This window comes from Rousettus aegyptiacus, unplaced genomic scaffold, assembly GCF_014176215.1.
Source record: "Rousettus aegyptiacus isolate mRouAeg1 unplaced genomic scaffold, mRouAeg1.p scaffold_m13_p_6, whole genome shotgun sequence".
Lineage (NCBI taxonomy): Eukaryota > Metazoa > Chordata > Mammalia > Chiroptera > Pteropodidae > Rousettus > Rousettus aegyptiacus.
In genome coordinates this window covers 75,490,383-75,504,829 of record NW_023416309.1, presented here as the reverse complement: position 1 = coordinate 75,504,829, position 14,447 = coordinate 75,490,383, and the positions used below count along the sequence as shown (strand labels likewise).

General features: G+C 48.2%; 1 protein-coding gene across 1 annotated transcript in view; it reads left to right on the top strand.

Moving 5' to 3' along the window:
• PITPNM3 (PITPNM family member 3) overlaps positions 1–14,447 on the top strand; it is an 89,071-nt gene that overhangs the window by 35,828 nt on the left and 38,796 nt on the right. The window contains exon 4 of the mRNA XM_016138754.2: positions 6,593–6,640. Within this exon, the coding sequence (XP_015994240.2) occupies positions 6,593–6,640 (48 nt within the window). The remainder of the gene's footprint in view (positions 1–6,592; positions 6,641–14,447) is intronic.

Genomic DNA, 14,447 nt, shown 5'->3' with positions numbered 1-14,447 from the left:
TTAGCTTTCCAGAGAGCTATTTACCATTCACTGCCCCCTGCCCTGACTCTAGTTTATGTCCTTCTCAAAGAATGGTCCCTGGACCAACAGCATTAGCATCACTTGGAAACAGAAATGTACAGAAATGTACATTTTGGAGCCCCAGCCAGACTTACTGCACCAGGGCTCAGAATCTGTGTTTCAGCTGGCCCTTTAGGTGATTCTGGTACTTGCTAATATTTGAGAACCATTAATTATTGTGAAACTAAGTTGGTTCAAGGAAACCACAGATCCATTCCCCTATACTCTCTTTTCTTCAGTCATTGAGTTTGATATCTTTCTCTCACATTGTTGGTTTCCCTCTGATATTTTGTAATATTTGCAGTTCCCTCTTAGTCCATCTCTGAGTGATGTGCTATCTGTGTTTGCTGCAACCTGCTGTTATCTAATTGTTAGGGATGGTAGAAAATGCTGCTGGATAAGTTGAGCCATTAGCATCTGGTTTATTCTTCTTGGGTATGTTCAGCCTTCTAAGATGACCTGTCCCTCCAACATTCATCACTTCTCATACCTGGGGACAAATGCCTCTGGCTGGCACAAGTGGGAGGACCACAGTACCTGGGTCCTCTACCATGAAAGCCCAGACAGTTGTAAGAGCTTTTTGCTCTTGTATTTTCTACCTATGAGCCTGCTGTTCCTTCTGAGCCGTCCCCATCTTTGGCCACAGATGTTCCTTTGTAGGATTGAAGCTATGGTTTCTCATCTCCTGAATTGGATTTATGGGCATTTGACCTTCATAGTTACATAAGGCTCCATACTTCACAGGGTCCTATACCTGACTTTATGTTCTGTTATTGCTATCTTGAAATTCTTAATAATTTTGAACAAAGGCCCTATATTTTCATTTTTCATAGACTCTGCAAATTATGTAGCCAGTCTTGCCTCTCTGCATCAGATCTCTCTGCTGTCTGCCTTTTGGGGATACCTTATAATTTCTGGTCTGCTAAGGACACCTCTTCTTATTTTACAATGCTATTAAAGATAAATTCATAGACAATATGTAATGTCATTTTTTAGGGATTTGGGGTAGGAGAAAAGACTAGATTGTGTTGCCAGCTTACTCTCTTTATCCAACCCTACTATAATGCTTGTAAAATATAAATTCAGTAATATAATTCTGCTGTGGAGTTGGCAACTAGGTCTTTATTGCCTGCGGAATGAAGTATAAATCCCAGAGCCTGGCATGGAAGGCCATCACAATGGTTCTTTCTTCTAACAATTACAATTGTCCAGGGACAGTAAGTTTCCTATCATTACTGGAATCATACAGCCCTGGAATAGCTACTCTGAGGGATATTATCAAGGAATTGTCTGATTATTTCTAAATCCAGTGATCCCAAGTTTATCTCTGACTCTGGCATTCATGAATTCTCGGCCACACCTCTCCTTTTCTGTTAACCCTGTGTTCCAGCTGAATGCCCAGGGGCTGCTTGCTGACTCTTGAGCCCACTTGAGCTTTTCTGTTTTCTGCCTTCACCCTGCTTTCCTCATGATTTCATGTCTAGCTTTCGCAATCTTGTGCTCTTCCTCAGGGAGCCTCCCTTATACCCCAGCCTCTCCCAGACTAGCTCCCTCACGCCCAGTGCCGCTTAGTTGGGCCATCCCCTGCAGGGCTGACCAGTCTGCTTACAGTTGTGTCTTTCTGTGTATGTGCTTTGCCTCTCTTTCTGAACCTGAAGCAGTGATGGGGCTCATCATGCATTCACGCATTTCCTTCCTCACTAATGCATTCAGTACGCACTGATACTTTGTGTCAGACCTTCCGCCGGTCAATGTTAGGGACAGATTGATGACTCAGAAATAGACTCAGAACTGACCAATTCCCAGTCTTGAAGATAGGGCAGTTACAGTTCAGTGAGCTAATTGCTCCAACAAGAGTGGAGAGAAAGGACAGAGAGATCAAAGAGGACGTGGAGCTTGAGCTGAGACATGAGGAGCTAAGGAGGCCTTTCTGGCCTCTGGACAGGCCCATGAGGGTGCAACAGGCAGAGGGAAGAGCAGGTGCAGAAATGGAGAGCGAGGTGTAAGGAGATAGAGGAATTGGAAGAGCCACACAGAGTTCATCTTGGCTAAAGTTGAGGTACAAGGTTTTGGGCTGGGGTGGGGGGTGGTGATGGTGATAAAATGGATGAGGAGGTCTGGGAGAAGAGGTAGAGTGGGAAAGCTGGAAATGAAGACCTTGAATGTCAGGCTGAGGAGGTGGGCTCTTCTCAGGAGTGCCCCTGGGGATCCATGGCATAGTGTAAGCAAGAGAGTGACAAGCTAGCTTTCAGAAAGCTCATTCTAGAAGCCAGTAAGGAAGATTATGGGAGGGGGTCAGGGAATGAGTACAGAGGGGTCGTGATGAGCTGGGTGAAAGATGATGACGGTGAACCTTGACCCTGCAATTCAGCAGAGGCTCAGAGTTAGGGGAATACCCGGAGCAGGGCGGAAGTGTGTGGGTCTTTCCTTGTCAGCCCTACTCCAGGAGCTGAGTTACCAGGCTGGGCCCGAGCCTGGTTGGGGCTCCCAAGGCCTACAAATCACAGGGCTTCAGCTGCTCCCATTCCTACTCCATCGGGGCAGAGATGCTTTCTGGAGTATCAGGAGGAGACTTCCCAATTCTTTCTTCCCCAAGGCCCATCTGTCTGAATTGCTCCCCCAGCAGCCACTTAACCCTCCCCTTAGAGGCAGGAAGATGCTCTTGTTTCAGGTGCTTGGTGAAAGCGCTTTTGATCTTGGCTATCCATTTCGCTTCTCTTTCTCTGTGGAAGCTTGGTTTGTTGGAAAGGGATTGAGAAGAGAAAACAAAATTACTCAGAAAATCATTGGAGGAGATGATGTGGCTCAGATGTGCAGGGCTGTGGGAGTTTGGGACAGGCAGGATTAGTGGACCAAGACCAGGACAGGTGACCAAGGCCCTGCCCTCCTTGTTCCAAACCGCCTCTGTGTAGCCATCCTGGCAGCTTCTGCATGTGAAGAGAGCTCCAGCCGAGGCAAGGCTGTGGGGCCCAGGGGCCCTGGAAAGCTTCAGGCCAAGTGGGGTCTCATTTAGGCAGTGGCTGAGCCAGCTGCACATTTAGTTAATCACTGTCGTCCTGGGAGCCTGCTAATCAGGAAGCTGGGGTTCACAGCTCATTCTGTGATAGCTAGAGGGAAGATGAAGACTGGTGCTGGAGCTGAGCAGTGCGAGGATAGCTTCTTGTTGTACTGGCCATACTCACCTTGTCAACCAACAAGCTCCTTCTTGCCCAAGTCGGTGACTTCACCAGCCCTCTGCCCCTTGGATGCTTGGCTCAGGCTTCATTGCAGAAGAGATTAAGCCTGAGTAAACATGGGTCAGCCAAAGCCTCTGGATGCTTCTCCCCAGCACTCTTTGCAAATACCTCCTTCTCAATGCCCCTACTCCCTATTCCTCAGACCCTGACTTGTCATAGCCTTCATCTGCCTCAATGACTCCTCACTTTAGGAAGCACTACCTTCACCTCCTGAGCCATCCCGGAAGCACCTGCTCTAGAAAGTATCTACTTCCATAGTGGGCAGACTTGAGGTCACGAGAAGGGCCCTCAGCAGTGTTGGAGTATCAAAAGGGACCAGATCTAAAAATTGGGTTAAGTGACTTTATCCTCTGAGCCTCAGTTTCCTTATCTGGGAAATGGGGCTTTTCACACAGGTGTGCAATTGCAGTGCTCTAATGAGTGGGAAGCCATAAAGTTTCTGGGCAAACCATAAAGTTTCTATATGCCCAGGGACAGCCTTTCCTACTTACACAAGTGGGCCCATACTTGTGGGTCTGGCTGTTACCTTTATTCTAAACATTCTTACTTCTATTCATGGAGATCCCCATGGGAATCCTGCACACTAACATCTCAATGACACTCCTTCCTGGCTTCCTCCTTAGAGAACTGGAGTCCTTGGAGAAGTTACGGACATATTTTTAGAGGGAATTCAGACTTGCTCAGGAAGCTTAGAGGCCAGACCTGGTATCTTCTAGCATGGTCAAGTTCAGAAGAGATGGTCCTATCAGGCAGCAGGATCCTGACTCTAAATTCAGCCTGAAAACTCTAAGGCTAGGATTTTCAGGCCGGAGGCAAAATTTCAACATTGTTTGACCATATCCCAGGTCCCCAGTCCAGCCTCTTTTGTGGCATCCTCCAGGCCTGGGACACCTTGCCCTGGGAAGCAGAAACGGCAGAGCTGGGGAGCCTTTTAGCATGGTAGAGTGCAACCTTCCCTTGGACAGGTATGACTAATCGAGACCTAAAACATATGGTGCAGGAGAGCTATAGGGCTAGGACTCCTGATGCCAAGAGGCCCCATTTGGCTGCAGAGCCTGGGGGCTCAGACAGAACTACTGATTGACCGGGCTCCCAGAGGGCTTGGGTCTGGGATCTGGAGTCTGACACTCCATTTCTCAGATTCTAGCCTCACTGTGGGTAGAGGAAGCTTTCTAGCTCCTGGGGGTTCTGGCTTATGTCCCTTTCTGAGCCTTCTAGTCAGGTGGGGTAGGCTTGAGGAGAGCATTTGAGAGAGAAGGGAACTGGTCTTTGCTGAACTTGACCCTCTATGCTGGCCCTTAGGACCCAGAGCTGACCTTTGAAGACAGAGGTCCTGAAAATTGAGGTTTCTGGGCAAGAATTGAAGCCTTATGGAAGAGGTGGCCCCAGGGCTGGTGCTCAACCTACCCTGCAAGATGGAGTGGGTTTGACAGAAGAAGGTGGAAGAATAGGTAGAGGTGTGCAGGCGGTGCCATGAATGCATATCCAGAAACAGTGATTTAACTGGTAGGTGGTGAGCAGAAAGGGGTGAGAAAAGGCCAAGGAGGTGAGCAGGGTCCAGGCTCAGAATTCGATGATGGGTAGCCACTAGAGGGTCTTAAGCAAGGGAGTGGCACAACTAGCTTTAGGAAGTTTAATCTGATGAAAACAGAGGCAGAGGAATTCAACAGACTAATGTAAATGCCAGGGAGGTGAGTATCTGTTGAGAAGAGCCTTTATTTCTGCTGAGGGTGGGTGTGCAAATCAGAAGGTATGTCTCACTGAAAAACCATCAGGCAAAAACATAGGAACCTTAAAAGTTCCTACCCTTTGACCCAGAATTCTCCTTCTTTGGTTGTATTTTAAGGAAATCATAGAAAATGCAGAAAGAGCACCAACCCAAAGATGTTTATCGCAGCAGTAATTACAATGGTAACATTTCGAAACTTTCCACCCAAGGGAGAATTTTAGTCAACCATAATGTATCCTCTCAACAGAAGATTATATAGCTGTTGGAATCAAGTAACAGAGGTGGTGTTGTTGTTGTTGTTGTTGTTGTTGTTGTTGTTGTTGTTGTTATTATTATTATTATTATTATTTGATATTATTGGGGAACTATTTATGCTTCAATTTAAAGTATGGAAAGTGTATTTTGTGCTTCTTTATTATGTGTGATGTCTTCCATGAGCCAGCCATTGTTCTATTTATTGGGAAAACAGAGATAAATAACATAGTACCTACCCACAAAGAGCTAATTGATCTCATGTATATGGAATAAAGACTGGAAGGAATGGCATAAAATAGAATCAGCAGTTTTCTGTCAGTGATGGGATTATAAAGGATTTTTTTCTTTCTTTATGTTTGTTAGTGTTTTCTAAATTTTCAATAAGGAGCTCGAATTACTTTTATAATTATAGATGCAAAGCTTCTCATTAAAAGGCAGAAGCTGTAGTCCAAAGAGGTAGGATAAAGTTCTATACTTGAGTAGTATGTATGTGTGTGTATTTGGGGTAGGGGATGTCATTCATTTATTCATTCGAAAGACAGTGATTGAGAAGCACTGTTCTAGGCCTGGGGAAACACCAGTGGACAACATAGAAATACCTTTGGTTGTGGACTCTGTATCTTGTGGAGAGGGAGAAAGTAGTGAGGAGATAAGGAGGCAGACCCCACAGCACTCTGTGACTGATTGAATGTGGGGATGAGGCAGGGAAAAGGGTCATGGCTGACTCCCAGTCTTGTGGAGAAGGTGGTACCTTCTCTGAGGTGGGAACCTGGGAAGAGGGGCAGCTCCAGGACCCTCCCGATGGTCATAGTGAGCAGAGTTGCTGACTGACTGGGCTTCCAGTGGGCTCCTCATAGGCTACCTGGGGAACATCAGAGTTAATGTCCAGGAGGCGGCAGAAGATTTGGGTCAAGAACTTAGAAGAGAGAGCTGGACTAGAGACAGAGATTTGGGAGCTGTTGGCATGGATGTGATGCTCAATACTATCAGAGTAATAAGTGTATAGAGGACAGCACCGGGTAAGCAGCTGCTTTGTGAAAGTGGGAGAGGAAGTGCCAGGGAAGAAAGCCAAGGTGAAAGATGGACAGGCCACACCTCCTCAGGCAATGGCAGCATGGCCCCATGCTTTGTCTTGCACAAAGGACCAACATATAAATGTGACAGGGCACAAGGATATGGGAGAGACCTCTGCTCACCCTCAGCTTGAGGTGGGGGCCGTTGAGAAGAGGGGCAGAAGCAGTCGCAAGTGGCCTCTCAATGTCTGGCCAACAGAGATAGGGGAGTGTGCTCACTCTTCTTTCTTTTCCTGCAGGAGAAGGGAGCACGCCATGCACTTCCAGCATCCTCCAGGAGAAGCAGCGTGAGTTAAGCCTGTCTGTCCCCTGAACAGTCTTTTCTTCCTCTCGTATTGGTCCAAGATCTGTGGACCTGGGGATCCTCTGGTCCACTCAGAACTCAGAGGGTGGTAGGATCTTTACCACCACCACGCCTGCAGGCAGGATTGGGGGGGTCTGGGGCTACTTTCTGTTCTATGAGCTGAGCCCTTGGCTCCTGAGTTTTCATACACTGGGCAGCTTAGGCATCAGAGCCAGAGTGAGGGCCTGTAGCTAGTGGGCTGGGAGGCTGAGCCACGCACGCCCAGCACAGATGGGACCGTGAAAAGCCTTGTGTGTGTCATTGGCATATAGGAAGAGATAAAGAGGATGGGAATGGGGAGCAAACCCTCCTGAGCCTTCGAGACCATTTTTGGGTGACACAATTTTCAAGAACCCAGGTGGTGATATGGTGACTGGGGTCAGAATCTCTGCATTCAAGGCTTATGCCAGGGTTATGATCCTTACATTCCCATCACTCAGAGGCCATGCCTGCAGAGCCCAGGGTCCTCCAAAGGCTTTGTCATCCTTCATATCATACAACTTCTTCAGGTTTCCTTCTGCCTGTGTTTTCTCAGGGATATGAGCACAGGATTGGACTTGGGAAAGATTTGGTTAAAGATGTCAATTTGCTGACATAGTTAACTCAGGACACTTCCTGAAGGTTTGGGGTGGACAAGGTGGGCAATTTCTGAGCCAAACGTTTTTGTCTGGGGCAGTACTGAGTTTCTCATGAGGCTGGGGACAGGGAGAGGAGTCTATGTGAGTATTTGGGGGGAGGTGCGTGCAATATCTGTTCACAACTTCCTTGACTTCCCTTACTTCTCTCTCTTGCTATTTTGATATGTGGTTGCAGCTTTGGGGGTGTAGGAGAACAAAAATAATTGCCCTTTACCCCTCTAAATTCATCTAGATGGACTAATAATCAAATTCACATGGGACAGATTAATGGGGGGAAATGACCACATTTATTTCATATGTACATATTGAGGTTCCCTAAGAATATGAGCCTTTTTGGACTAAGAAGTAGGCAGGGGTCTGGGACTTCAAAGGGAAGGTAGGTAGTTCACAGGTGGATGAGAAGGAACAAACATGTCAACAAATTCTTGCTGGGCCACCCAGAACAATGGGACACAGGGAGGAGTCTCACAGACTTGCTAGGTTCCTCCCTGTCTGCCACATTTAATTCATATTATGCTGATAATATGAAGGAAGAGAGGTGACAGCTCTCTTCCTTTAAGCAGGTTTTTCTATCTGAATTCATTTAGGCAGGTGGGGGGGGGCGGGTAAAATGCTCTTTCTGAGTCTTTTGTTTCTTTAAAATAACCAACTTGAAATAATCATTATCCTAATAGGTATTTTTTGGGGGTGGCAAACTCTGTTTTTCCTCGGAGTGGGACTCTGCCCACTCTGCCCACCCCCTTCCCAGGTGCAGGCCTTTCTTGAAGCATTCCTCTAAGCTATTCCATCCTTCAGATACAGTAGGAGTACCTGCAATGCCAGCTTTCCAGGGCCTGGCTCCAGCCCTGAGTAGGTGCACGGGCCTCCTGAAACACGTTCTATGTGTCTGAAATCCAGTGGCAATTCATAGACAAAGTCGCTCAGGCTGGGAGGCATGAGTATCTCTGTCAGGGGCACCCCCAAGGCACAGGCCACAAGTGCACTGGGCAAGGAGAAGGGCCGTGAAGAGAGGGGGTACTTCTCTTTCCTGTGTCCTCATAGAATGTAAGGAACTGAGCTTAGCAAGGGGAGAGAGGGAGGGGGAGAAGCTGTGTTAAAATGTACCTTGGGGTTTTCATTTATAGAGTGACGTGGAGAGATTAATGCCATTAAAAGAATTTACTATTTACAGTTCCCAAGAGGATGGGACATGCCATATCACACACAGAGGGCCACAGAGGAAGCACGGGGTTTGATCAGGAGGCGGAAGGAACATGAGGAAAGCATGAGCTTTTTTCATATTTTCTGAGGGATCGGAAACCGCTTAGGACTGGCTAGTTTGAGTGATGTCTGAGCCACTGGGCTGCAGGGGTGGTCTGTAGTTTTCTGATACCTGGCCCAAGGGTGATTTAGAGCAGGGAAATAATCAGTTTGGTGTGTGAGAGTTAGATAAAGGGGTGGATTGGTTGATTTGCATATGAAAGGTGAAGGCCATGTTTATTGTCTCCAGGAATTAGCATGCCCTGGGAGCAGCAGGTCCTCCCTGGCCAGGTAGGCACCCCCAAGATGTCAAAACATCATATAATAAAAATCATGATTAATACAAGGGTGTCAGGAACGTGAGAGAGGGAAAGAACCCAGATTGTTCCTTCTGGGCCTCTAAGAGGAGGACACCACGCTGCAGCCTCAAAGTGAGAAGCAGCCACCTGCCCACCGAGGCGCTGTCTCCATGATGTCCTCACAGCTTTGTTCTCCACAGACACAATTGAATTGATCAGATGTTTGGCGTCATCTGAAGCTGGCTGAAAATATGTGTGTTTTGGTAAAGGCAAAGTTTTTATTTTCACCATGGTTATAGATTTTAGTAGGAATTGCTTAAGGATATTTTTATTTAGTACAGAATAACAGTAGGTGCACAAAAGGATTCTGGAACTGCAATGGTCATTGAAGTCAGTGATTCCCAGTATAAACCTAACATTTCTGACAGTGAGAAAAACAGAAACACTGTTACGTGTTTTTCCATGGCATTGAATGCACTCAACTGAGAGGATGGCTTTTTATTCCACATTTACGTCCTGCCTGCAGATTTGGGCATTTGAATACTTTTTCTTATATGAAATGAAAGTAGTAATTAATGGTGATTTATTTATTTTTAATTCAAAATTGGCAAAATAAAAGTTTGTGACCCTAAATAAGAACAGAATAACAGCAAGACCCAATGTTTACAACATCCTTTACCATTTACAATCACTTCCATGTATATTATTTAATATTTCCACTTGGTTTTCAAGACCTCACTAAAAACAAGGTGGGAAGTGGTACACGTTGCCCGAGACCAGGAGTCAGAAAATCCTGGATCCAGAGCTGTAGTACGTGAACTTCTAAGTTATGAAGGCCCATATTCCTTCATTTACTCACTGTGCCACATTGGGCAAGTTATCTAATATCTCTGAGCCTTGGGTTACTCAGCTGGGACCATAATGGCTACTTCCTAGATTTGCTAAGAGCATAAAGATAATATACGTGGGTGCCAAGATCTGTACCCACATAGATGAAGCATTTAATGATTCTCACTCATTATTGGCTTTTGGATGAGCTTGGACAACTTGAACACTGGGCACAGGTGTGGGGGATGAATCTCGTCACCTCGCAGAGCTCAGTCTTTTTGATACTTTGCTGGTTCTGTGGCTGCTTTGGGTGTCACTGTCACATAGGTATTTCTCCATGAGTCTGAGTCCCCAGGCTGCCCTCCTGAGCTGGCCACAGGGTTGTGAGTGCAGGGAAGGAGGCCCGCCCAGGCCGTCTGCAGTGGCCTTGCAGCGGAGGGTCCTAGATCACGCCCTCCTCTGTGGCTGCCAGGTAGCCCCAGCCTTCGTCCTGTAGTCACACAAACAGCCTGGCAGCCTGCTGCCACTAGCTTATGTTTGTTATTTGGAATAAGACTTGAGGAAGTCTGGGGAGCCATTGTGTGTGGGAGATGGGGCGGGTGGGTCACAGAGAAGAGGGAGGGCCTCAGATTGGGGGTTAGGAGACCCTCAGTCCCTCCCACTAATTTGCTGTGTAGTCTCAGCTGTGGTGTGTGGCGCATGTCCTGTCCTATCTGTGCATAGAGTCCTTTATAGCTCTGACGTTATAGTGGTCTCTGGTTTTCTGTTGCTGCCTCTTTGTCTCCTGATTTCCTTGGTCTACATGTCTCTCCGTTCTACTCTGTTCTTGCTGCTCCAAAGCTCAGCAGACATTTACGGGGTGCTTCCAGCATGTCTGACATAGTGCTGGGTGTGGGTCTCGGGGAAAATATCTTCTGTTCCTCACTCCTGTTCTTCCATCCAAAGCAATGGTACCATTTTCCATGAACTCAAGAGGGACTCCTTCATCTGTCACCTTCCAGAGCCAGATCAGATCCCTGAGAGTATCCCATCTACCTCCAACAGAGCTCTCAATGCCTCCACCCCTCTCTGTCCCCAATCCCTCCTCTAGTTGAGGCCACCATCTTCTCTTTCCCAGACTGACCTGTTCTCCCCATGCTGGCCTCCCTGCCTCCAAACTCTCCCACTCCAGTCCTTCCTCCAGAGTATCAAATACATCCTTCCTACAGGAGGCAAATACATCCTTGCGGTCCCCTGATGTCCACTTGTGATTCTTCTCTAGTAAAGGATGAGCCTGGCTTCTGCTCAGACCCCCTGGCCACTGTCCCACCAGCTCTCCCCTTTCCTGTCCACACTGGCTTCTAGAAGGAGCATGGAGACTCTAAGCACAGTTTTCTCATAAGCTAATTGGGAAGCCTGAGCATTTCATTCATCCCTGTGGAAGGGACCCAGCCAGCTCCCTCCACAGCAGATGTAGGAAGAAGTTGGGGTCCCAGAGTGATCCCTTGGGATCCTGCACTGTGGGCCTCTGTCCTTTCTGTTCCATTCACTGCTCTCTGGATCAGGGGGCTGGCCCCTCCCTTCCCTGCTGTGACCTGCCATCATCTTGAAAGAGGCTGAGGGCAGAGCTACTGTCTCAGTGGTATAGTAACTCTCCTTCCTCTGCCCACCAGGTCCATCTTCAAGGAGGAGCATGACTCTCTCAGGAGACCTGTGACTGCCTCACTCTCTCCCTTTCCATCTCAGCAGCTCTACAGTGTGCAGGGTGCTGTGCAGGCCCTTCTCCCTGATCTTCATGACGACCTGGGAGCTGGGAAGGGCTACAGTCATTACAAGCATGTCACAATGAGAAAATGAAGACTTGGAGTAAATAACCTTCTGAGGAAGGTGCTCAAACCTAGTCTCCTCACTCCTCCATCTCCAGAGCTTGCTCCCATATCTGGTCTAAACTCTCATTTTCCTGCAATTTCTCCTTTCCATGTTCACCCCAGGTACTTGGGGAGGTGCCCCACTGTCTCCTGTGTTATATGGGTGTTCCCTCAAGAGCTAGCTCCACTGTACCACCAAACACCTCGGGGTCCAGGATGCACATAGGAAAGTATGAGTTGGAGGGGCTTGTTCTATCTCATCCTCACCTTGTGGGGGAAGATTCATAGATAGAAGGATTTACTATTGGGCCTTCTGAGTCCGACTCAGCCAGTGTGGAGTATGTGACCTAACACATGTGACCCACACTCATGGTTGTCAGATGGCTTTCCCAGGGCTGGTGCTTGGCACCAGATGGGGTGAAGGCAGCAGGCAGCTGCCCAAGGTGTGGGGAGACTCTGCCCAAGGCCAAGCCTGCTCATCAGAGTGGGGTGCTCAGTGGGTCTCTGAACCCTCTCTTGTCCCTAGATCAAGAGCTGACAGTGGTTCAGACTGAATCCCAGTTCTGGTTCCAGACTAAACCTTGGTCTTCATCCCCACTAAGTTGCTACCCTAGTCACCTGCAGATCCTGATTTGTCCCTGGCTGTGTCCTGATTCCAGCCACCGGTCCTGGACTGAGCTTGGCTCCTTTATGCAATTAACTGTCAGACAAACCTGTGTGGTTTTCCCAAAGGGAAAGAGAGAGAAGATGGGGGCACTCAGTGTCGCCCATCCCCATCGTGGAGATGTGCTTTGACCTCACATCTTACTGCCTGGGGTCAGTGACTAGAGATCTGCATGCCCAGCCACCAAGGAGCTTCCCCTCCTGCGTATCTTCAGCCCTGCAGCCTCCCTGTCAGTTCACACAGGTGTGGTGCATGAAGCCCCTTGCCCACAGCTGGCCTCCCCACTCCTCTGCCTGGTAACTGGTGTCTTTTCCTGGCCTGTGTGGGCAGCTTGCTGAGCACAGCTGCAGACGGGCTATATTTAGCCAGCTTTAATGAGCTCAGGGTGGCAGACGTCTGCCTTGGGAGCACTTTTCTTGTGTGTGTGCGTATATCTATGCTCGGCCTGGTCTGTTCTAGTCTGCGTGTGTATGTGTGTGTATGTGTGTGCGCCCATGCATTAGTGTGTGCATTAGTTGTGTCAATGTATTGGCGCATTCATTTACATGAGGATAAGTGTGTGTCTATGTGAGTCTATCTGCGTAGTGTCTGCTCTGCTGGGGACATGTACAGCTTCTGACACTTACAGGGTGCAAAGCAGGAACAAATTATTTGTTCTTTCATCCATTTGTTTGAAAAGTGTCTAATGAATATCTTTTATATGCCAGCACCTTGATGGTCTCTAGGGATAATATGGAGCAAAACCAAACCCAGTGCCAGCCTTTAAGGATCTTACAGTCTGCAGGGACTGAGGAGAGGAAGGCAGAAATCAATGAACCTCAAAACTAAACATGTAAGGATTAGTCCCAGGAAAGAGGGCCGTGGTGCTTTTGGAAAGAGGAGAGTGAGAATGCAAGGCCCCCAGGAGGAAGGAACACTGAAGCTCCTGTAGGAAATATCTGGGCACAGGCAGTGTGAAGGAAGTCCAGGCACAGGGAACACATGTGCATGGGCTCTGTAATGAGACGGAAAATGGGTTGTTTGAAAACTGGTTGAGCTCAGAGAGGGAGGGTCAAGTAGTGGGAGAGGTGGGCAGAGGGTGAGGCCTGTGGGCAGACCACAGGGGGCCTTGGTCAGGATGTGGGAAGCCAGAGGAAATGAGGGTGTGGGATGATGTGATAAGATTTTTGTAGAGCAATTAGACTCTAGTGCATGATTCAGTCAGGGCTCCAGCGGAAAAGGAAGGCTCACGCTAACTGCATGATTGGAGGAGTCAAGTAAAAAGACTTTATTCACAGGTTTAAGGAAACCCACCAGGTACAGGCCAATACCCTGGGCCTTCCCACCCCTGAACGTAGCTGCGTGGAGGGCCTCCACCCCATAGGAGCCGTGGCCTTCAGTAGAGGGACCAGCCTCTGGTGACCTGGCAGGGAGGGAGCCTCACTCTCCCTGGTTCTCCTCAGGTGCCTTCCATTGGCCAAGCCCAGCAGGAAGCAAGGGAGCCTCCACTTCAGGCCCTAGCTGGGATGAGAGGGCAGAGGGTGGATCTGGAGTGGGCAGAGGGAGGCCACACTGCACAGTCCACTGACTTAACATGTGAAAGAACAACCTTTTTCTAGAAGCCAGTTTATAATTTTGACTCTTCATACCCATCTGACTGTGCTAGTGAGAGACTCCCTCTCTGTGACTCCAGGGGCTTCTCCTTTCCCCATTCTCCTGCCCTTGTCCCAAAGCCCCCAGGTGTCTTCTCTAACACCCTGGTGGAGGTAGGGCGTATGTGTGCGCTCACGCACCCATGTGCATGCATACATGGGCAGGGAGCTCTTCATCTACACTGTGGGCCTCCAGCCTGGTGGCCCTTTCTGTCTTGGTCTGCATCTCCTGGGGCACAGGGTGACCAGGCCCCCTGGGGTTGTTCTTATCCTCCTGGAGTTGAGAGGGTATCCCAAATAGGGAAGGCACACTGCGTTGATATCTGTCCTCCTCTCAACCTAGGGCAAGCGGGGATCTCTTTTCAGCCTGAGAGAATCTCTGTTTCCTCAAATCCCATCCTTCTGGGAACAAAGGTGTTTTTGGAAACAAAGACCAGGAAGCTCTGCCACAAACCACCCTAGAGGCAAAGAAGCCAGAGAATGGAGAAGACAGAAATTAGTTATCTCAGAAAAAAATTACCTTGCTACTTGTGCAATGAAAAAAATTCTGATTTTTAATCTGTCTTCTAGGTAGGTAACAGGCATACATGGTTTAAAATTCTAAA